This window comes from Macrosteles quadrilineatus, unplaced genomic scaffold (genome assembly GCF_028750875.1).
Source record: "Macrosteles quadrilineatus isolate MER2022 unplaced genomic scaffold, UCM_ALF_1.0 Scaffold_6__1_contigs__length_79288215, whole genome shotgun sequence".
In the NCBI taxonomy this organism is placed as follows: domain Eukaryota; kingdom Metazoa; phylum Arthropoda; class Insecta; order Hemiptera; family Cicadellidae; genus Macrosteles; species Macrosteles quadrilineatus.
The window spans coordinates 75874120-75899147 of record NW_026542599.1 but is presented as its reverse complement, the minus strand read 5'-3'; the positions used below and the strand labels follow the sequence as shown (position 1 = coordinate 75899147).

Here is a 25028-nt window from a genome sequence, read left to right as displayed (position 1 = left end):
AGGAGTTCAATTTGTCTGAAAACACATAAAACGTTTTGAGTTAAGGGTTGAAAATCAGGTAAAATGTTTCTTATAATTTTTAATATCAGCTTAATAAATTCAAAGTAAATGTAATACTTAATTTCAAAACATGTATTTAATACTTATAGTAATTTATAACTCAAGATGACTCTTAGGTTTTTATATTGTAATCAATACATTTAAAAAATCTAGATATTCCCAATGTTTATATACTTAAATGCACTTAGAATTTCATAGGCAAAATTTAAAAGCCGTTTTTGCTGTAGGAAACAGGGAAAATGAAGACATAAAATGAAATGTTTTGCTGAGATATTACGCAAGTGAATTGGTCTTAGAGTGCCTTAAGAAACGAATCAGACTGGAAGCAATTTGGAATGTTATTTAGTTTATATTACAATGATGTGCGAGGCTAAATTACATTCTGAGATTTGATTCGTATTACTCAATTGTAAGAGTAAAATACTTCACTTTTAATAATAAATAAATTTTCCCATTCGTGGTTACTATACTTTTCTTTCTCTGGCTAATATAACTCGTAGAAATATAAACTATGTGTACATTTTAGTTAAAAAGCAGATAACTTTACTATTAATTATTTTATTTCATCTTTAATTAAAGCTTCAAAATTGGGTTCCATTATATTTATGTACGCTACATGTTATGAACTACGTGAGGTTTAAATTTATTGATAAAATACAATTTTATTCCTACATAAAAAGTTATTTATTTCAAGAAAAGATTTTACAATAGTCATTAAAATTTGTTTGTTTGTGTAAAGAGTGTCCCTTTTTATAAATATAATTATAATATCATAACCAATAATATAATAAACATGCGCAAAAACTAGATAGAAGTGACGAAGAGGAGTTTTATGGGAATTTGAGGAGAGAATGAAAGACTTATTCTCCTCTATAGTAGTTATAGTGGATGGATGATGTACAATGATGAAATAAGAAGAAGTGTATTCTTGATGATTAATATAAGGTAAAAACACACGATCTAAGTCAATCTGTAAGTATTTAAATGTATATGATTAAAATTAGGTCGATTAAGAAATATTCATCAATCACAAAGTTTCGACCCATTTCATTTTAGCATGATCTTAACAACTATTATAAAGAGTCAAAACTAAAACGATTCTCTAATGTCAAAAAGTTTAATAAATCGCGACTCAAAGCAGCAAAACGTTACAAGACCAGAAAAACCCACCTTCATCAACCTTTAGAAATAAAACGTCCAACTTATAAAAAGTCACTCTTGACAGCATCTCTAAGCAATTCGAACCTTTCGTAATTATTATAAACAAACACAATTAAAACGACATTTTTAATTAGCATAGATTCCTTGTAACTGAGACGACTGTGTTTGTATTTTTCAAACGCTTGACACCAAACAAATTTAATTAAAGTTGCTGTGAAGTGCAACCGTCCAAGGGAGGAATGGACCGTTGGGTGGTCTGGAGGGGGGGGTAGAGATTCTGAGGGGGGTATTAGAGGGGGGTCGACGCGCCTACAGCGCCCACTCGGTGGCGCTTGAAGTTAACTAGTTTCACACGACGCGTCTCACGTGGAACTCACCACTTCCATTTTGTCGTGTTTAGATATTCGTACACGTTTATATATTAGACTATTGTTTATTTAATTGTTAAAATTCTTCTGTGGTTCTATTTTTAAAGGACATATAATCTGTAGGACTATACAATCTACAAATAAGGGTAAGATTGGTTTGTACTTTATTATAGAGTGAAAAAATCTACGATGTACCGATTAGGTGTGGGAGCTTCAATTTTATGTTGGTCCCACCTTTAAGTAGCAAAGATATATAATAGATTGTATGAGTTTGAAAGACTGCGATGCAAAATTAAATCACTTTATTGTCCTATATAGTTTGAGAACATTTCAAAGTAGTTCTTTTTCAAAAAGGATTTGCTTGTATTTTTGTGTTTTGTACTAAAAAAAGCTATCAGCTATGAAACGATGTATTCGGTCCAATCCATGCAAAAATCCAAAAACGTGCACCAAAGCTTTTAATTGTTGTAGGTTTAATTATACCCTGCGTTTTTGAAGTTATAAGGCTAAGCTGTTTTGGAAATATGAATAATGAGATTTTAAATACATGTATAACACACGTGTGGTCCAATTCCGGCGGACCTACAAGTAGTATTAAAATACCCCTACAACAAAACTGCAGAACGAGACGATTCCTTTATTCCTGTTTGGATTTTCATTTTAAAATGTTTTCTTAAAGATTGTCAGATTTATTTATAAAATAGTTAGGCTAAATAAATAGTTTTAATGAATACTAAACATCTGAAGAGTTTTTTTTTGGCAAATGTTAACAGCTTGGTATGGAATGGAACAATTTACCTAATTTGGCCAAAAGATAAAATAGTGAGCCACAACAGTTACTCACGGTACTCTCCATGAAAATAACATGGAAATTTTGCATGAACAGTTATTTGGAATTTTCTCCGGGACAATCTGGTGTTCATGGACGCTTCAATGTAGTAATTTTTAGTTTTTAAACAGGATTTCGAAATACCGATGTTGCAGTAGGGTACAAAGCGTGGTCTTGACTATTTTTAATTACACATGGAATGGAAAATGCTTCAATATAAACTATAATATTATTATCAATACGAATTTATATATTTAAAGGTGAGAATTATTAATCGAAAAGTGACTACATTTTAGGGTCCCTAGAACTAGAATAATCGTGGCTAATTAAATTTTCGGTACATTAAATACAATAAATATTAAAAAAAAATTGTAAAACAATTTGTTCGCTGCTATTCGTTAAAGTTATAGCTAGACCTAGAAGGTCCATCATGAGATAAAATCCATTGTTGATTAGTGTGATGTGAACTCCAGGACCTGGGGGATTCAAGTCTCCTACTTTACCACTAGACCAGCTCGACCTCCAAACATCATTAATAAGTCGTATACTGCGCTTTATAATGTGGTAGTTGTTTGATGACAATATAGTGTATATAAATTTTGGAAATTTAACTAGCGATGGGTCAGCATGAGACTTTGGTATGGAATGCATGGCACAACATAACATAACTCCATAAATAGCCTATCGTACAACATCATATAACAAATTTACGAGAATTTGTCAGATTTGATACTCCAAAACTCAGATAAAGCAGCACTAATTTAGATTTGAGAAATAAATTAAGCTTTTTAAGACAAATGTTTCTGAAAATCTACGATGTTTTATTAATAAAAGGTCACCTTGGTAAAGGATGCTGAATTAGATGCGTTCGGTACCTAATAAAGTTTGATTGATAAACATAATGTTGCCGTTTACCAAATATATCTACTTAATATTTTGGCAAACAATAAAAAATATTAGTAAATTTTAAGACTTATAAAGACAGCTGGTGCTTAATGATCTTGGCAAAGTTTAATGTAATCAATTCAAAGAGACTGCTACATTAGGAAGAAACTTCCATTATTAGGAGTTATTGCGTTGTATAGCTTGAAAAACTTGCAGATTAATGGTCATGATAGCCATAACTACAGTATTTTAATGTTAGTCAATTTAAAGAGGCCGCTACATTAGGAAGAAACTTCCATTATCAAAGAGTTATTGCGTTGTGTAGCTTTGAAAAAGCAGAGATGTAAAATATAGGTTAGTGGTTATAAAATCTATAACCATGTTTGCCTTAGTTATAATAAGATTTAGTTTAACATTTTATATGTTTGTGGGGGTTGTACAACACATTTTGTGTGGTTAATATGTTTCAAAACAAAGATTTTATCATTGATGAGTGAAAAAGAATATAAAATAACCTCAGAGCAATGCAAAATTAATATATAGATATATATATTTTAAAATAAATATATTTTAAAATAGATCTTTGATGGAATCATACTGTTGAAATTGATTATTTATCTGGTATTTAGTAATAATGAGGAAGTTTCAATCATACGTAGCTAACAATTAAGAACCAAAATAAGGAACTTACCGATTTAAAAACGATTGTTTCTCGATGAAATATTTAAAAACATTTCCTACATAAAACTGATTTCCAATGGAAAGTATTTTTTCACTAACAACAATGTTTCTAGGTTGCTAGCACATATTAAAATTAGTATCCTCGTGCCCCAAATCTGTTACTCAGCTTGGCAATAAAATCAGGAAATTTTAGCTAATTAAACCATCACATAGGCTACTCAATATTCCAGTAGCGATTTGGTAAAAAAAAAAACAGTTATTTTGATTTGACCATTAACTTGGGATGAAAATAAGTGTTGTATGTTTATAGTGCAATATTATGTCTGATGTACATAGTGATATCGAAGGCGTTAAAAATCTTTGTCTTTTACCTACTCCAACTGGTCGGTGTAGCAATTTTTGACGAAGGCGTAATTTAATTGTTCCAGTGACAATTTTTAGCAGGTTACGAGTACTATCTGGTACAAATTGGCCCCATAGGGAAAGTAGGGTGTCTGCACGAAAATGTATTAAAAAAGACGACAGCTTGCATCTACATTGGCACCTATCACCATAGTAACCGTTGGGGATAGAGGGGTAAAAAGAAAGAATCTTTATCTATGTAGTCTATACGAAGAAACTTGTCTTTGGACCCTCCATCTACCTGAAACTGGCCTTAAATAGACGGAGGGTCAGGAGTCAGGTATTACCATACAGATTATAGTGTTTTGTTTCAAAGAGACGAAGGTTGCCTATATAACCCCTAGGTTTATCGAAAGCCTGGGGCCTTAAATCACTGGCTAGTTCCTAGCTAGACGGTAGCTCGAGGGTCTGGAGACAGGTTCCATCATAAGACTATAGTGTTTAGTAATGGCGGTTTCCTGGGTTAAAGTACCAAAGGGTAATCCCTAGGTTTACCAAAGTAATTTCCATGATCCGTTTTGGTGAAAGGTGCATGGTAAAGGCAGATAATGGTTCTTGCATGATTATCCTTAGCATGTGGAAGTGTTCTTTCCACCCTAAAACTTCATCATTGTTTTAGAGTTAAAACCTTAACAAATTACACAAGTTTATTTCCATCTGAAAATTTAATTTAGCAAGTACAAAGCAACTTCTAACGTACCATGAACTCAGTAACTGGATTGAGCGCAAATTGTTTTAAACTGTAATCGGTTCAGGATAGTTTAATACATCCACATGACGCATAGTTGTCAAAAGTTGGTTATCAAGTTGGTCTTGGCTCGGTGGCCAACCCAATTTGTTACATGTTTGTGTTCGTAATCAAACCCCACAGCCAAGTCCAATCTGTGGTGTTGGACCCTAAACTTCACCGTCCAGCCACACAGTTCATGCGTTATTGATTTATTGCATTATGATGAAACTGACACTTTGTCTTACGATTTATGTTTTAAAGTAGGGATCATCATAATAGGTATAAATGCAATACCATTTGGTAGAGTGTGTAATTAAAATTGTATTTTTGTGAGTTTTAAGCAAATTAAAGCATAAAAAGTTCACACGAAGCTATATAGATGTATAGCACTGATGTATAGCTACTTATATATTTATAACTTTAGAGGACTCAAACTGTTTCGTACAGTAAGTGACCCCAGAAAAACACTACTATGAAGGATAACACTTAAAACCGTAGCTTATAAATAAAATATACTTTTAACGTAGTTTAGTATTGAATATAATTAATAAATTTAATTAATAAATAGAAACGACACTCTCTGTAAGTGACACATGATGAAGCTGAAACAATAATTGGAAAGTTGAGGGACAAGTTTTCAAACCGTTGTTAATCCAATTACCAATCCAATATTTTTCTGAAATAATCACACTTTTCACTCGCCACTGTATAACTAATTTGTAATTTATTATCAAGCTACAAATTAGTATAAATTATTTATCGTATATTTACAATGCAAGATATAAAAATGAAAAAGTGTTCGTAAGATGGAATTTGACAATATCATCTGAACATAACAATATGTTAAGTCGTCTACAAAAATGGTATTAGTTTGCAGTAAAATATATTTTACATAAAAAAATAGTAAACCAATGAACGATCGAAATCATAAACTATAGCAAAAAACCCACATAGGATACTTAATAAAAATATTTTTAATTCATATAATTTAAATGCCATCCAATCTACCCAGCTGTATGTTACAGTTAGTCTATTAAAATATAACTGTCAGCCACTCAAGGTACAGATTAAGTTAACGAGATGCCTCAGGTCGTGTGAGAAAATTATGCAAAAGAATTTAATCTCTAATTGCAACAGAGTTTGTCTTAAATCTCTAATCTGTTGACTTTTAATTTTGAATTTTATATTGTTAATTTTCCTTAGCCCGTGTCGTGAAGAGCATAAATTTTTCCTCATTTTGCATAATCTAATCAATCATTATATTTTTATAATTATGATATCTCTCATGAACTATATTCGTGAACATTAACAATCTTGTTGGAAAAATGAATTTAGGCTCTTCTTGAGTTGAGAAATACACCACTCAAAGAAATTTGTAAGAGTCCATCTCAGTTGTTAAGAAATAGAAGAACTCTAATTTAGAAGAACTAAAAACTTTGTACCCACTTGGGAAGATCTGCTGCGTCCAAATGTTCCTGTGAAAGTAATTGAAAAGTGGAATAAAAAGAAAGATGCATAAAAAACATATTTTGACAAAGGAGCTAAAGACCTCACCCCACTGATACTAGGACATGTTGTTTGGGTTCAAAGGAAACCTCAAGAGAGAAGAGATCCCTGGGTTATTAATCTGTATTGAGTTGTTTATAGGAAGCACTCAACACTGATCTTGTTAGTTAATTGATAATTATACGTAAACAAAACAAAGTAATGATTATCTCAATGTGTAAATGTACCGTATTTTTCAAACGTACACTCCATCAAAGAATGCAAATTTGCTTGTAATTTCAATCAACCTGGGCACAACTTCTGTGAGTAGTTCACATCTAATATAAAATGTCGTAGGTGAAGTGTTGACAAAACGAAGCTCTATCTCGTCAGAAGTTGATGGCAGCGGGAAGAAAATCAATCTTGTTCCACAATAGAGCCTCTACAAGTACGTCTGGGCCATGTTGTACAACAACCTTCAACTTTGACGTTTAAAATTCCATTATAAATTTCATTACTTCACACTGCAATGCTAGGATAACTATCTATATATTAATAGGAAAGCATGTTTTTTTTAAACCTTTTTTTCTCAGCTCGGGTGCATTACAGGAAAAATGTACGCACACGGTTAGAAATATATTTTCCTGTAGATGAAATAATAGCACACATACACATAGTAATTAAAAACAATATTATAACACACTTTCGCATTTAGGAGGGATACACTTTTATAGGACTGATAGTTTTAAAATAGCATCCCCTCCATTCGATTTTCTATTGATATTTTAGCAAATTCTTTATAGGAAGAAAAACATGAAAATGCCTATTTTTATCAAAACCATCGGTCGAGATCACAAAAACAAATAATTTTATAGGCTACATTGACGCGTTGTTGAAGGGTTAAAACAGAGAAAATTACATAAACTGTACCTTTAATATTCCCATCTTGTTCAAACTCCTCAACTCCAAGTTCTTATGGAGAAAAGTAATCTGTTTTAGTGTGCTTGTTAACTGGTATTTTGATTAAATTATTTCATACTATACATCTAAATAAAATAAGACACTTTTTCCTTTCTAAATAGGAGCACCTAAGTACTTGTTAAATCTAATTCTATCCACATTGGAATAAAATGACTTGCTAATGGAAATACTTGAGTAAACATCCATTTAGAGGAATGGAAATTTGCTAAGTCTGTAGGGTTGCTAGGGTGGAGGTATTTAATTACTTTGCTTGTTAAATAGGTCTAATAACATCCAAATAGGGAAAAATAAGACTTGTTAGTGTAAATACTTAAGTAAACATCCATTTAGAGGAATAGAAATTTGCTAAGTCTGTAGGGTTGCTAGAGTGAAGGTATTTAATTACTTTGCTTGTTAAATAGATTAATCATGATATAAACTATTCTTTGCGTCTAATAAGGTCGCTATGATCATCATTTGCTCTGATAGAGTAAACATAGTTAACTGAATGGGCCTTCAATTGATTAGTCGTGATTATAATTGGTGTTTTCACTGCCAGAAAACAAACTGATGTCATTTGACGGTGCATAATAGCCCTTGAAACAAACAAGCGTAATTTGATTCATCTGTTCAACCATGCCAAAGCACACAAGTTGAGTTCTTTTTGGAAATTGCTTGAAAACAAATGTTTAGTTTTATCTTGATTTTCAACAAGCTACATAGTTTCTTTCTTAATTTAAATTACCGGATAATGTCTAAAATTATACCTATGCAAAAGTTTGTTTATTTCTATAAATAGGCTATATAAAATATTGGCATTATTTAACGAACAATCAACTATTTTTTACTAAAATTTGCAACTTTTATTTTAGATCTTTTTTAAATAAAACTATTATGTAGATGTACAATCAATTGAACAAAGTTTGCTTTATTTGACTTGTTTTCCCAAATGAGTATTTTTTAAATTCACACGAAACAATGCCGTTCAGCAAATAGCAAACTGTTACAGTTACATTTATATGGTTCAATACCAGTGTACCAGTTTAATTGACTAAGAGTATTTAATTTGGGTTATAAAGTTTACGCTTATTCACACTTCAATGCAACGGTTTCCAGGTAATAGTTGCTATCATTGTCGGTGGAATAGGTAAATCAATGTTATATATAACACTTCTTAGTTTGAAGCCTATGAGATAATGTTGCAGAAAATAAATGGCTCGATACCTTGGCTTATATTTAGAATATAAGATAATCTAATGGAGATTCAAGCTATTAACATCTTATTTCGTAATGTTACTCTATGGCGCTCAAGTAGGTAACGCACAGTAAGACATTTTACATTCTCACCTCAAGAAAAGTCTCCCAAAAAAGTGCTTGAAAAACTAAACAGTACCTTAATTTACAATCTAAATATGTTTTCAAAACATTAAATCGTACCTCATACTACAAGGGAAGAGATGATGGTAAATTTAACTGGTTCATGAAGCAAATGTAAATTAATTTAGTTATTCAAGCTAAATTCTCTATTGACAAGAATTTACCATCAATGCTTTCTTGTAAAATGTATATATTAGATAGCTTTTTTATTTTCATTTGATGGAAAAGTTAACGAACTAGTAATATTCAACTGCTGGCGGGGGAGGAAAATATCAGGAATTTAAACTTTTTTACCTAACAGTTTTTGAAAACTGTTGAATACACTTTTACATGTTTTATTCATTATTCAGTTTGCATTAATAAGGCAAAATGGTGTTTATGCCATACTATTGAAAACATTTCAGCAAATTATCGATATAAAATTGTGTTGTTCATATTGAAGAAAGATCAAACTTAGGTTTCTTACGATCATCAGACCAAAATACTAATCTTACTAATATTATAAATCTGTATAGCATATTTATATATTTTCGTAATAAGTGAGCAATGTATGATATTAGAAAGACTAATCTAATGTGACTAGATTTGCCTAGTATGTAGGTTTGCTTGAACAATACTTTAATGTAACACCCACCTCTTAGTTCAATGTAAACTTTCGCTGAACACATTGTACAATGTACATAGTATCACAAAGGAGAACTAATGTTAGTCTGAGTTTGTGTTGGTATTACCCAAACACGATCCCAGTGTTAACTTTGTCTGTAACTTCGGAGTCAAGATAATTCATTCTGGCTTTACAGATTAACCACGTGGTATACAATTACAATTCATGTATTGTGCTCCTCTCAATGCATCCTGATTTTATTGAGATCACAGTAGGCTGAATGTTACCCAAAACATAGATTGTATCATTAAACATCCAGTGTAAAAGTGAAATAACTAGCTTACGACTAACTAGACTATATATTATATAACCACTGAATACATGCGTTTAACTCTTAAATATTTAATTGAAAGCATTTTTTACAACTTAATGATTATATAAAAGGAATACAAAATGTAAAATTCGAAGTCATACTTAAAAACGCAAAATGTTGGAGCTCTTTCATTGTTATTTTAACACAAAAATGATTTTCACTGTGTTGTTAGTGAGATGAACTAATTAAATGTATCACAACTCAACGTGCAGTTTTACTGTTTACTCCGCAATTCTGTCCCTTAATGATATGGACGTTAATTGCTGATACGAAAACAAACTAATTATGAAAGCTTTTGTTTGTAGCTCTTCTTCATTATATTTGGGCAGAGTGTTCATTGGTAACATTTTTAAAACATGCAGTGAACGTACATTGTTACTATTTTGTATCCACTTTCTTAAATCTAATCAAAATAGCGTTCAGCTCTACAGATAGTCAGATTCACTTGTTTTTTTTTGTAGCGGAAGAGTATAGTAAAATTAGCCATTTATTTTAAATTATTGCCCGAAAAAAGTTGTAACATTCACTTTTTGAAGAATCAATTAGATAAATCAATCCAAAATTAGAATCACGTTTTTAAATACATTTTTAGAATTAAACGCATTCTAGTTCCATTCATTGACATTTGAATGTTAGTTTAAGACAGGAGTCACTCAACTAAAAACAGTTCATTTTTTAAATCATTGTTTTATTAAATAATTAGGTCCACAATATAATTGGAGATTATTAAAAAACCTAGATGAAGTGTAAGTTTGGTAAAAGTCATAATGGCATTAACTGAAGGAATGCAATATTAGAAGGTAAACATTTCTACATATTTTTAGAGTACATATTAGCATGCCACATGCCACAAACGAGTAGAACTAGTTAGCGAATCACAAACAAAATTTATCTCCTTAAAATTGTTCAAACTTTTGTAATGTTCATAAAATAGATTTCAGTTTTTAAATTTTGAATTGTATAAAGGATAAATAGGTCATATAACAGTTATACTGTGTATGCATGCATACCAATACACCAAACCTCACATATTTACATTCGAAGACGTTCTAGAGTGTTCTAGAAGGACGTTCTAGGCTTTGAACTCTGACCTAGTGACCGCAATAAAAGTTTTTATTGAGGCAGAGCGAAGGAGGGCAAGTGTGTGCCAAGTGTTGTCTCACATTCCCTTAGATCACGTCTCGGTGCGGCGCCTATCATGGCTCTCTCTGGACTTGGCTTTATTGGTTTTTGGGTAAGACTTGTGAATAATATTACGTTCATGCTTTAGCACCTTGAGTTGAATAAGAGATAACTCTTGGTCAATAAATAGATACATCACATTCTCTCACTATACCAATAAGCTTGAAATTACGTTACACATAGCTTTAAGCTAGACCATAAGGGTTGTACAGTTATCAGCTAATTGGAGAATAAAGAGGCTTGAACTTAAAGACCTCGAAGAACAAACCCTAGTGTTTTAACTATAGACTAACTTGCTCCAATTAAAATATTGTAACTTTATACAGATGATAAACTACTGAACACCCATTAATGACGAATAACCAATGCATTATGCCAATAGTTAAAGGAGAATAAATTTCCGCCTGATAATATTTTATGAGCAACGTATTTTTCCTACCTTTGCAAACCAAAATGTAAATAGTTTGTTCTCTGAGAATGTTATAGGTATTGGTATTTTTAGAAGAAGGTGGAATGTATCGACAAAGAATATATTGAGGTAGACTGCGGAATGTAGTTTTCTCTAGGTCACATGTGAGCCTCTTTGGTCTACCTTGTTGGAACAATGAGAATAGAAAATTCACTTTTATATTGCAAACTCAGCAACCTTCATTGTAAGAATCTCTCTATTGCAAGGACTAAAAAAGGAACATTTGCCATTACCCAACAAATATGTTACAATGTTTAATTTATAATTCTCTCTGAAATACTAAAGCTATGGTAACGGATCCACAGCTTTACCATTAGATATCCATTAGCTGCACATTGGCAAGCCGATAGCTATCCATTAGTTTACCATAGCCTTAGTTTCTCTGTTTGCTCAACTGCAATATTATGACTATTTGAAGGAGTGTTCCAATACAGAAACAGTTCGTCAATTTTTATCAGCTTTTCTACTGCATTACTGTACCAGAAATTAAAAGTGGTCCTAAACTACATAACGTGATTATCGCAAAACTAAAACCATGAATATTAGGTAGGTCCCGAACTCAAGATTCCAGGGGTGTGTTTTAGCATATCATTAAATAGACTAGGTAGACCCCTTAAGTCTACAAAAATATTTCGTACCTAATTTCCATAACATAATTATGAAGATTTGTTGAACTTAAACTGTTATTATGAAATATTTTGACTATAATTTCCATGTTTGGTGTGAGAGAAATTGAAATGTCCACTTACAACAACGTAAGTTTAAACTGTACAATCAACAGTTGCAAGCCTACGTTCGTCAACAACGATGATTCATTTTCTGACAGAGAATTGCCACGGTTGGCGCCGTCGGCCTGTTAAATTTATGCGGGCATCGAACACATTTACAACACCAATTTGTTACATTCCGCTGTTGTTGGAACGATAGGTCTTATATTGATTGTAACCGTTGTAAGTGTATATCGTTTATAAACTAATAGAATTTTATTCATTCCTTTTAATATAGTTTTTTATAAGTAGTAGGTTCATCCATCTACTTGCTTAAAAACCGTTAATGTTATTGATATGTTTAATTAGTATTTGTTAATTTAATTCATTTGTTGATTTCAGGCTTGTCTAAGTAAATCTAGTATTGGAAATAAATGATTTTTAAACCATTTCAAACCAAACCTTTATGCATTTAGATACTAGCTCAACTTCTGATTGTAGAAAACAGTTATATTGACATGACCAAATAAACAGTGAGTAAATAATATAAATGCGTTAAACAAGGATCTGATCCTTTTAAGTTATTTGAACCCAAGGTCTCAACGACAGGCAATGGTTAAACAAGCCCACCAACCTCCAAAAGAATAAAGACACATTCGATCAACCTCCAAATAAAACAGTACTGATAACACGAAACATCTCGATCCAGAATTGAAGAAAATTAAAACACAAGAAGAAAGGTTAAAACCACTACCGAACCAAGCAACTAGTCATAAGTGCATTGTTATGTAATGGTATAGCAGACGACAATTTAGAGCGCTGTGCAGCTGTAGCATTGTTACACCTGTAGTATGTTGCCTCTGTCAGCTGTAGCATTCCATGGAGAGCTGTAACAATATTGTACGTGCCCAACGTCGTCCTGAACAGTTCCATATTCAATATTGGAGCTGACTTGAATGAAACATGAGTGCGAAATATCGTTTTACTTCAGGTTGAATTTTACATATAATACTCTTTTAGCGTACTGTTTGGACATGTGTGTAGGGTTGACTGGTTATTGAACCTTATTTTAATGTCACGAGTGTTAACAATGTGCTTTACCACGCAAACTATTGTTATACGTACAACCATTATTTTAAAATTGCTTCTATCCAATAGTTGCAAGGTCACGCAGCTAGGTTTAACTTCATGAAGAAGTCATCTTCAGGCGTCCACGATTTTGTCCAGATTTTGTGTCCAGACGTCCTAGTGTCCAGATTTTGTGTCCAGACGTCCTAGTGTCCAGATTTTGACATCCACTGGATGCCTCAAGATGACTTCCTTATGAAGTTGAAACTATTCGCGTGACCTTGCAACTATTGGATTACATAGAAGCAGGTATTTAAACTGATTTATATATTGAGCGTAATCCGGAGGCTAACACTAAAAATGAAATTATTTTTAAAGTTTTTTTTTAGACAAGTAGAAAAAGACAATTAAAATGATATAGTCTAACTAAGTTGTTGAAATACTTCGTTAGCCAGCGATTTGTAAAATAAAACATTCTTATTGGGTTTTTACGTATTGACATACTTTTAGGGCTAGTCTATTAAGTTATGTAGTTACCAAACTGAGGACTGCAAAAAACATATTTAAGTAGTTTTCCTTAATTCTAAAAGGGTGCCTCTTTTTCAGATAATAAAAATCGTCAACAATTAAATTTGTTGTAAAAAGTAATGGTTAACATTAGTCCAATGTAACCAATACATTTATAATAAATTTTGGTTGTTCTTTATTAAGAAATGAAAAATAAAATATATTTACCTTCAATCCTTCAAAAAGAGAGGATTTTTTAATGATTGATTTCAAGTAGTTTACTCTCCAAAAAAATAATCATCGATAGACCAATATTTAATTCATAACTATATCTGAAAAATGGTAATTCATTGTATAGCTAGCGCTTCAAGCATCAACAGTTTATTGTAAACCCACCTTGTTACACACACAAAAATGCATATCAATAGTCTATTATCCCTAAGTTAAATTTAGTTGTATTCACTTCTCGTGAATGTTTAATGAGGTTAATAACATAAGGAGGACACAGTTTAGTATTCTATCCCAAATATGCAAGTTAACGAGCGATAATCTCACATGGCCGGGTCCGGATGCTGGGTTCAAGCTCCCCAAGTGATATATGACGTGTCAAAACTTCTACACTCGATCAATTCTCAGGGCGGACACAAAGTGAATATGCTGCTTGTTGATTTCAGACCAATGTCCACTTTATTATACTCAATATATTATGAAAGTTTAACAGATTCACAGTCTAAAACACCATTTCTTGAATTCAATGTACAAAATGTGGTAGTACCTTTCGTATGTTTTAGTTTTAGTATGTTGTAGTAGGGTATTAGATCAAGTTTTTATTATCATTTTTATTTAAGGTTGTATTGCCAAGTGACTTTATAAAATTTTTTTCAATACATGTATAATTCTTCTTAAAGGGACTTAGAAGAAATCATGTAAAAGTATATTCAATTTACAATATTCATAGACAACTTGCCCACGTTACAAAAGTCATTATAGACCTACTATAAGTCAATGATACCGTACAAAAATAATTTCAGTTATATAATAACAATCCGGAAATATACACTGAATCAAACGTAATAAATTAAACTGATAAGAAAACACATGGAAAATAAAAATAATTAATATAACGTTTGGAAAACACATTTTTGTACGTTTTGATTCCTCAAATCTTTTAGCTAGGATATTATTTTGTCAAATTATATAATACCTTTCAAAATTAAAATCACAAAAAAAATGCTGAATAAAACGAAAAAAAATAATACTTTACTATAAAACGAGGTTCACCAGTTTGGACAAAACATGAGTGTCTAAAATAAAATAAAAAATATTTATGCATTTAAATACACAATATTTAGAGAAAGACACAACAGTAAATATTTGATCATAAATGCATTCATGTACATATAAATAAGTGTAAATCGTGATAAACAGCATACTGTAGTACGGTTTACTCCGTGGGGACCCCATGTGTGTACAGTGTTGAAATAATGACTTGGAGGGGTACCACCGTGCTTTCGCCACCTGGTCTGTAATATCAATAGCGTTGTTGTTCAATAAACCAACTCAGAAATAATCCACTACACCCTTAATAGGATTGAGTTATACGTGTAAAAATATACAATCTATTTTCTGTTTTTAGCTTTACTTTTGGTATCTCGTGGTGTCTTCCTAGAGGCTTACACTGGATACAAAAAATTTCCACAGAGTAGTTTTCGAAAATGTTTCTTTTTCACACGAATAATTAACGTTCATAATATTAAAATGGACTCATGAAGTGTTATTAACAAAAGTAGACTCGGAAGATACATTTGTACTTTAAATAATATCCAAATGAATTCAAATTTACTTTCCTAAAAACAATGAGCCTAGTCTCAATAGCTATTTTTTTATATTACAGTATGTATGTTGATATTACGTCATTCGTCTATTGGGTCTGATGATGATTGGAGTGTCCAATCGAAATCGATCACCACTACTACACTATGTACTATGTAACTTTTATATGCATTTACCGTCATGAGAGCCAACAGTATAAGGGCTTATATACTATATCAAGAGTTATTAGACGATTTTTTTATAATATAAGGCAACTAAATATTAACCTTCTGTGTTTTGTAAGTAGTTTATTTTATTTTGCTCTGTTACAGAACGCGGGAGAATGAGTGAGAACCAGCTGAGGATTTTGGCGGGATTTAACGGGATTTTGTGCCTTATTGTAACACTACAAGCCCCTTCCTCGAGATCCGGTGAGTGTGGATTTAGCCGAACACAGTAAGGTAAATGCTTTGAAATGAAATGAGTTGCAAAAAGTTTATTTTGAATATACTGTATATTTAAGTGGAGTAGTAATAAATAAACTAATAATATTAGATTTTTATACCTCCATAAAAATAACTACCCATCTCTCCAGAAGCAGTAGTTATACAGAACAGTAATTATACAGTCTGTCACTATTATAAAGATAGTTTCATTACAGTTCCGTAATCACCCACTCTTATATAGATCGGATACAAACATTATAAAGATTTTGCTGCCTAGTAGGAATAATACATTTAATTTGACTTTGACCAGCGCATTTAATTTAGAATGTCTCAAAATAAAGATAATTTGAAAATAGTTCATAACATTTTATTTTAAATGTTCTTAACATTTTTGAATATAAGGACATGTTTTTATACGGCTATATAGTTTTTAATAAATATTCCACTTAATTGACGTTTTTACGTGCCATTCACCTCTGGACAATTTACTGAAAAAGGTATTATGAAATTTGAACATTAATGGTTCAATCAGTTTTAGAATGAAACTTAACTGTGAGTGGTACTGTCAAATACTTCTTGTGCAGCAGTGATCTGTAATATACACTCCAAAAGTGCTACTTCGTGAATCAATCCCATGTTTAAATACCTCATTAACGATCATGCACACAAAAAGAATTTTATAAAAACACTTTAACAACTTTATTGATTGCAGACCTCACTCAACTTTGTGTTCTTTGACTGAAAGATTGTCAAAACAAGCATTGCTACTTGAATATCCAAAACCAATATACATTTTTTTTAAACGTAATAGATTTAAAAATATAAACCAACTGATGATCTTGCCCTAGGAGAACCTGGACAGCGGGATGTGTTGAACCTGACCGCCATCTACAGTGCTAGGCAGGAAACCTCCTTGCAGGACCTGGCTGGCTTCTGGTCGTACAACGAGACCTTCGACATATCAAAATACGAAGACTTCGACCACTCCAAGTTTCTGGGTAAGCTTTACAATTACCTTCCAAATAAATGTAAAATACTCTTTGATGTGGTATTCCATAGTTATTTACAAGTACCCAATCTCATAGTAGGGTTTGAAATTTGTTAATGAGTAATTAAATGGATCTTATAATATTTCTTTGAAATATAAATTGTCTTCTTATATTTCCCTGAAATAAATTACTGTGTGTAGTAAGTAGAACCAATATTTGTTGCAGACATGCCAGGCATCAAGTTCGACGACCCTCCTCCCCCTGGGGTAGAAGCACTGTGGCCAGAAGGAGCTGACCTTGGACAGTTTGCATCCCCCCCTCCCCATGACCTTCCTGTTTTTGATAACACACTGATAACGAATATCTCTGCTCAACTTGGGGGAACTGCCTTCCTACACTGTAGGGTTCGCAACGCAAACGATCTCAGGGTATGTGTAAAATAAGATTTATTTCTACAACAGTGATAATGGAATGTATAAAAAAGTGTTATGAGTTAATTTAGCTATAGAGAGAAGTGAAACTGTTGTAGATACAACAACTTTAAACTCGCTTTTGCGTACAAAAATATGTTATGAAATGAACGATAATGATCCTACATGGACACCAGAGAGGGGTCTTTGTGGGACTTAAAGTTATATGTGTTGGTTTTTTATGAGCCGCATTAGTTGAAACACTTCATATTTGGAATTGGTTTTGTTACTGTCTACACTAGACAATGTTCTAAATGAAGAACCACTACACTATCAAGTCCAAGCGATCCAAACCGGATCATCTTTTGTATATGGAATCGGGCCGGTAACTTCCCTTGATGTTCGAGATATTAACCACTAAGTAGCAGACATGTTGACTTCTAAAGAAATAAAAAATATACAGTTTAAAACTAAATAGTTAAATTCACAAGTTTGCCGATAAACAAATGAATTAGTATAAATAAGAAACGTTGGAATATTGCTTTTCTAACACATTTGGTAAGAAACAATATTTCAAAGGCTTTTTAGAATAGTATTACGAATTGTTCAGCTGTCAGTCGTACGCTAATATTCTTATTACCAAGTGTTGGGAGGAAGATAGTCTAGAGGTGGAAAACACGGAATCGGTCTGAAAGGCCCCGGTTCAAATCTCTTAAATTGCCGTCACTTTTAGCTATATAATTATACCACACTTTAGTGTAAAATTATTTCGGACTAAAGCATAATGCCCTACAATATAAAGGAAAGACACAAAACAGCTGTTTACTGTGTCAGGTATCCTGGGTGCGTAGAAGAGACTGGCACATCATCAGCTCTGGAGCGTTGACCTACACCAATGATGAGAGGTTCCAAGTGATACACAATGAAAACACTGAGGACTGGGATCTGCAGATCAAGTTTGTACAGAAAAGAGACAACGGGACATACGAGTGTCAGGTGGGCAAATGTGTACAGTATCCAGTATTTGTAACTGCTATAGTACCAAAGATTAGAAATGAAACCGTTATGTGTGGATTAATCTATAAATTGATAACTTGTTTGATAGAAAGTATGATCATATTGAAATGATTTTAAACTAATAATGGTACTTTTAACAAAGAATATTTTAGTAACACAACGCCTCCTTTGTACAAATTTTTGGTCTTACACATGGTATTGTTTTGTTAGTGAACAGTTCAAATACAAACCAATAATGTGCCACAAGATGAAAATTGTGTTGTCACAATTGTCCACAATTCTCATGCTGAATTGTGTCACAGGTGAATCTCCAACTACCACATCCCAAACATTATAATTGAAGTAGTGAGTGGCCCTTTTTTAAACCAGTGGAATTTTTTCATGATGACTTGCATGATAAAGTAATTAAACCCTTTTAGGGTCCAAACCTGTGTTGTGGGTGTACTGGGAATCGAAACCGTCCCTCCCACACCAAAGCGCAAACCACTATACCCTGTATGATGGAATCTGTTCCCTGACCCTTCCTCTACCTGAAAATTGTCCTATGAACCCTGGGCTAGTCCTAAGTGGACGATGGTTCAGGAGACAGGTTCCACCATACAGACTATAGCCTAGCAAAACACTCAATACACCCAAGTAATACAATATCCTACTACCTTATGCCTGGGCTAGTGAACAGTTCACGTATAATCCTCTTACTGCTACAGCCTAAATGTACTGTTTCAAGTAGTAGATCCCTACTACAATAACTTGTATGTTGCGTTTCAGGTAGCCACCAGTTCAGGCATCATCTCTCACTACTACAATCTGCATGTAGTGGTCCCTGCTGCGTTTATCCTTGGTAGTGGAGACTATCACATTGGCGAGGGCAGTACGATCAGCTTAGTTTGTATTATTGAAAACGTAAGTAATTCTTTACTAGTAATTCTGTAATTTAAACAAATATACGTTTGTTTATAGCCTAATGAATTGTGAGTAATCATATGTTATGTTCTTGTTTAGGTTTTTTACTAATGTTAGGAAGCTGTAACAGTTCTCACCGTTTACAGACTAGAAACTTATTATTGTATAAATTATGGTTGTTGCCCATTCTGTTGTTACCTTTACCACGAAAGTTAAAGGTTTACGTTAGTTCCGGTTAATCTTCAGATGTTTTGTGCACGTATGGAATAAAATGCTTGGTTTTGAGTTTTGAATGATTAATCCAATCCATAAAATCTTTATTTAATTATGAATTCCTGTTTTAAATCAGTGATTATCAGTGTGAAAACCAATAAATATACTATAACTACAGCCAACTATAAAAAAGACTGATAGTAGAAAATCCAATAGAACACGAAACCGATAATCAGTGTTGAATATTTATTCAATTATTCGGATATTCACTGCTAATGGGTTAATATAGTGATAAATACCCCCGCCGCAGCAAACCTGCCGACTAAGCGAATTTCCATTTGTCTGAATTGATTTTCAGTTAAATATATTTAAATAACATTAGGTTTAACGAGTACCTAGGTTTGCTGCTACAAGGAAACTAATAAAGTGTGTTTTTGAGTAAAATATTGATAGCTTAGTACAAAATAAATAAATTTGCCAAGTTTGATCAAAATATATCCATAAACAAGCAAACTACAACATTTGACAATATTCTCCATAAGAATAACATGGGAATTTTAAATTTACAATTTTTTTAATTTTCTCCATTACTAATAATTGAACAAAAATACTTTTATATACTAAATTATTTGTTTTTTTAAGCTCTTTAAAAAGGTTAAAAGAGAAATCGGGAAATTTTGTGTTTTGAGGGTCAAAAGTGAGAAAAACCAATTTTTACCCCATAAAACCCCCCGTAAAGCCCCGTTCCCATGGTTCGATCGTGCTGGTTCGCGAACTCATTCAAGTTTATCCCGCTTTACACCTTTAAACCAAATTTCATCAAAATCGGACAAAAATTACTCAAGTTATCGCGTTCACGGACGTATATATATATATATATATATATATAAGTCTATATATATATATATATATATAAACTTGAACGAATGCTGTTTTTGGACTCTGGGGACATCAAAATGAAAAAGTAAATCGGTCCCGGGTCTAGGTCTTACCGTGCCACCTACGGTAATAGCTACTTCCCTATAGGGAAATTCGCTAAAACGTTGATTATTATTTTGACAATTGTGTACCTGATCAGAACCAATGGGACCAATAACAGAGCCGCATTGCGGTATTATGCAACACAATATACGGGGATTTGCAATTTAAATTTTCCAGTTCGCCGCTTAACCAAATCCTGATCAAAGCTAATACGTTGAACCAAGCGTTTAATTTAGTATCAGTCTTCGTCATAACGGATAATTTAACTTAAAGGTGAAGTTTGGTAAAATATAGTTTTAAATGAATAGGAATTATTTTTGCCACAAAGTACCCGGACACATATACATTTATTAATAAACCCTCCTATGACATCAATTTCTTACTAGTAATCTTAAATTTGTTAGTAACACAATCCTTTCACCATAAATTACCAAGGTATATAAACTGTTTATAAACTATCAGAAAATATTTAGTTAGTAATTATGTTAAAAATCAACACATTTTTAACGCACACGACCTGTTCTTTTTGCTGACTCTGTAAAAAATAATAATTTTAGTGTTTTTACTTTACTTTAAATAGCATTTCTCTGTGCTTCATGAGTAGAAGAAACGAATATTATGGGGACCAAAACTATCCTTCAGAATTGTGACATCTGTGTACTGAGAAAGGTTTTTTGATTCTGTAAAAAGCTCAAACTTTGATATTGCATTTTATAAAAAAAATATAAGTAAAAGTAACGTCAAGGAAATTAAAACCGCGGGCTAGTCCAAGGACAGGAGACAGGTTGCCTCTAAAAGAATATACACGTTTTCAAATAATATTACCATAGACTAACCAACACAAATAGACTTTTCACCCCATTGCATATTTTGAAGCTCGTTTATAGTGTCTACCTCATGTCCGGTGACACTGATCGCTAGTGTTGACAACATTTTGTTCCTATGATTTCAGAGTCAATTTTATGATTAGTGCTTTACTTTTTAGTTATATAACTAGGGCACAAGTCATTGTTTATGGTTAGATAGTTATTGTTAAACGAGGGGTTAAATTACTGAAATAATAAGAAACAAATGGTAAACAAAACACGAGTGCACCGGACAGAACTAACAGTAAAAATTGCATCAGCTGTTCCATAAGGATGGACAATCTACTGAGGGAGTAATGTTTAATCTCTGATATTACAAACGTTTTCCAGAGTCCAACTCCGCCCCAGTACGTGTTTTGGTACCACAACGACAAGATGGTGAACTACGACTCAGCCAGGGGAGGGGTGACGGTCAGCACCGAGCCAGGCCCGAAGACTCACAGTAGACTCATAGTCAACAAAGCAACACCTGCTGACACAGGCAACTACACGTGTAGGGCTCCCAACACAGAGCCGGACACTATACACGTGTTTGTGTCCAAGGGTAAGATGATTTCGAAGTACACATAACTGTATCAAAGCTAGGAGTATTACACATCCTTGGGTTAAAGGCAAGTAATTTGATTTGTTCAATTACCTATCATCGAGATCGAAGCATATTTTTGTCAAAAGGTGAGTGGAACTTTTAAATGCACAATTACCTGGGAAGTATACTCCGTATGACTAAACTTGTTTCCTGGCCCTCCTTGGCCAATGGTTTAACGTCCAAAGGGTCAGGAGTCATATTGCATTATACAGACTATAATGCTCACTGACCCAACTTTGAACTCTTCTTGTCTTCGTTTCATAGAATATTGTTGGGTTGTGACTTTGGACTATATGTACAATTAGTTCCATAAGGTAGAAAAAGCAGTTGTAGTCCCTACTTCAAACACATTTCCACAACTCTTTGTGTAAATTATGAGAGGAACGTTTAGACTGTACAATTATCTGTGCAAAGAGCAAAAGTAGTTGTTGTCCGTACAAAAATTGACTCAAGACTTTGTGGTAAAAGAGAGTAAAGCTATGTAGCTTTGAACCATGGAATCGTCTGTATCGATAAAATGTAGGTAGAGTTAGTAGTTGTTCAAAAGCGATTGAATATACAATCCTTTGTATTAAATGCTAAAAGTTAAGGGATTCAGTTTATTTTATATAGATTTTTTGTCAAAGGATAAAAGTCTCAGACTACTTTGACATTATTCTGTTGCAAAGCATCTTCCTTCAGGAAAACTTGAACTATATAAGAATTTCCGTGAAAACATACTTGTACTTTTGTAGTCTGCAACACATTTATCCATACGATTTCTTCTGTCAAAATCAGGTGTACTATTTGTATCCTTGGATTTTATTCTATTTGTATCAACTGGTTGAAGTATGCATTGTTCCTTTAACACAAAGTTTTATTTAACAAGTATGCCTGGTTTGTGTGTAAGGAAATATTCGGAGTACGACCCAAACTTTGAACCGGCAACTTACTTTTAGATGATACATATTTTTCTGGTCAAACTCTTAACTGTTCAAAAGAAACGTTTACCTTTTGTGCCTCTTGTATTAAAGGGTAAAGATAAACGGGTATAACACCGTAAACTTCTTTGATTAAAATACAGCTTTGTATATTTTTAAAACGTTGAGCTATATGCATTATGCAATTTTGTGTCAAAAGAAGAGTAACACGTCTTAATTTAAAACATTTTGGACCAAATAAACGTATAAAGATGAGGAGCATAATCTGATAACAGAACAGTCAATATAAAACCACTTTCTAACTGTTTAAATTGCGTCTTAAAAGTCGATTGAAAATGTATTTTTGCCTAGTCAATCAATGATCTATTCTGTAAAGAAATTTTCTATAAATAAATTCTCGCTTTCTTAAAATTGAAAGCTTGAAAAATATACTATACATAAACGGAATTCTCCTGGTACTTTATGTTGTGTGAAATTTTACAAGTACAATATTAATTTTACAATCAACGCAATTATTTGATTATAGAGGGAGAAAACACCGCGGCCATCCAAAGACAGAGAGCAGCGCTGTCCCACAATCCTCTGCGCTCAGTAGTACTTCTGTTGCTGGCTGCATCACTCTGCCTGTGATACTAGAAATAACGTCGTCCAAGGGCATCCAAGAGCATCCTAGGTCATGCAATGTCGTGCTAGGTCATCCAAGGTCACACAACGGCAACCTGGGTCATCTAAGGTCGACCTGGGTCATCCAAGGTCATCCAAAGGCGTCCTAGGTCATCCAAGGTCACCCAAGGTCATTGCGAGAGATAGTATTACAGTAAACTCAAGCGTGAAAGTTGATAGTGATATCTGGAACTGTTTATCTGACTTTCATACGTATTAATAATTTAAACGTTTAGGAATAGATTATGTTTCAATTATATTAAAATATTGTTTGTAGCAAGTGTTATTTATATTTTCCCTGAGCTAATTACCAAAATATAATAAAACTGCAGTATGTAATGGTGGACAAGACAACATCAAGCATCACAATAAATTATATTATAGTTATTATTGTAGAGCTCAGGTAAGTGGTTCGTAGTAACATAGCTTTTGGAAAATAATATTTATTTTTAATTGTTGAAAATATCATGTTTATATTGAGTTAACAGCTAAAACAATAATGGTAAAATTGTTTTCATGTTAATGGAATATCGACAAGTTTCTTTTATTCATGTTATTAATGGTATTTTAGTAACGCATAACCCTTTTAACCGATAGTTTTTGTTTTTATATAGTTTGATACTCCAAGTAAAGAAAGGGTATGTTTAGTAATGTGTTTCAAAGTACTGGAACTTTATTAAATTAAAAATTTACACCCAGCATCATGCTTATAAGTTGTATAAGTTATGTTGGCAAAAATAGCCTCAACCCTTGTTACTACAAGGGGTACAAGGGTACAAGGGTTGAGGCTATTTTTGCCAACATAACTTATACAACTTATAAGCATGATGCTGGGTGTAAATTTTAAATTTAATAAAGTTCCAGTACTTTGAAACACATTACTAAACATACCCTTTCTTTACTTGGAGTATCAAACTATATAAAAACAAAAACTATCGGTTAAAAGGGTTATGCGTTACTAAAATACCATTAATAACATGAATAAAAGAAACTTGTCGATATTACATTAACATGAAAACAATTTTACCATTATTGTTTTAGCTGTTAACTCAATATAAACATGATATTTTCAACAATTAAAAATAAATATTATTTTCCAAAAGCTATATTTGCAACAGTATACAAAATTGAGTAGTTGTGAAGACAGTTCAACGGGATACCAAACCCTGGTAGGATATCTTTATTTGCAGGATTGACTTTCATAAAGGAAGGATACAAAGGGCTACAACCAATTGCATAAACATGAGGCCCGGGCTTTACTGGAGACACTGTCTTGCGAGAACTAAAGTGGAAATACCTGTTACTGTGTTTCATATTAGATGCGTCCCAACAAGTAGTTAAACATTTAGAACTGTAATAATAAAAAGAATACAT

General features: G+C 32.7%; 1 protein-coding gene across 1 annotated transcript; it reads left to right on the top strand.

Moving 5' to 3' along the window:
• The first annotated feature begins 1649 nt into the window (after nt 1–1649).
• LOC128996857 (uncharacterized) lies at nt 1650–23853 on the top strand. The gene is made up of 8 exons (XM_054422366.1): nt 1650–1735; nt 15993–16091; nt 16955–17104; nt 17321–17523; nt 18340–18501; nt 19291–19425; nt 21816–22029; nt 23518–23853. The coding sequence occupies exons 2-8, from the start codon at nt 16004–16006 to the stop codon at nt 23619–23621; spliced, it is 1056 nt and encodes a 351-aa protein (XP_054278341.1). The 5' UTR covers nt 1650–1735; nt 15993–16003; the 3' UTR covers nt 23622–23853.
• Nucleotides 23854–25028: the final 1175 nt, after the last annotated feature.

Coding starts and splice junctions, on each gene's coding strand:
- LOC128996857 (XM_054422366.1), top strand. CDS start 16,004: ATGAGTGAGAACCAGCTGAGGATTTTGGCGGGATTTAACGGGATTTTG. Junction 19,426..21,815: donor TAGTTTGTATTATTGAAAAC/GTAAGTAATTCT, acceptor AACGTTTTCCAG/AGTCCAACTCCGCCCCAGTA. Junction 22,030..23,517: donor ACACGTGTTTGTGTCCAAGG/GTAAGATGATTT, acceptor ATTTGATTATAG/AGGGAGAAAACACCGCGGCC.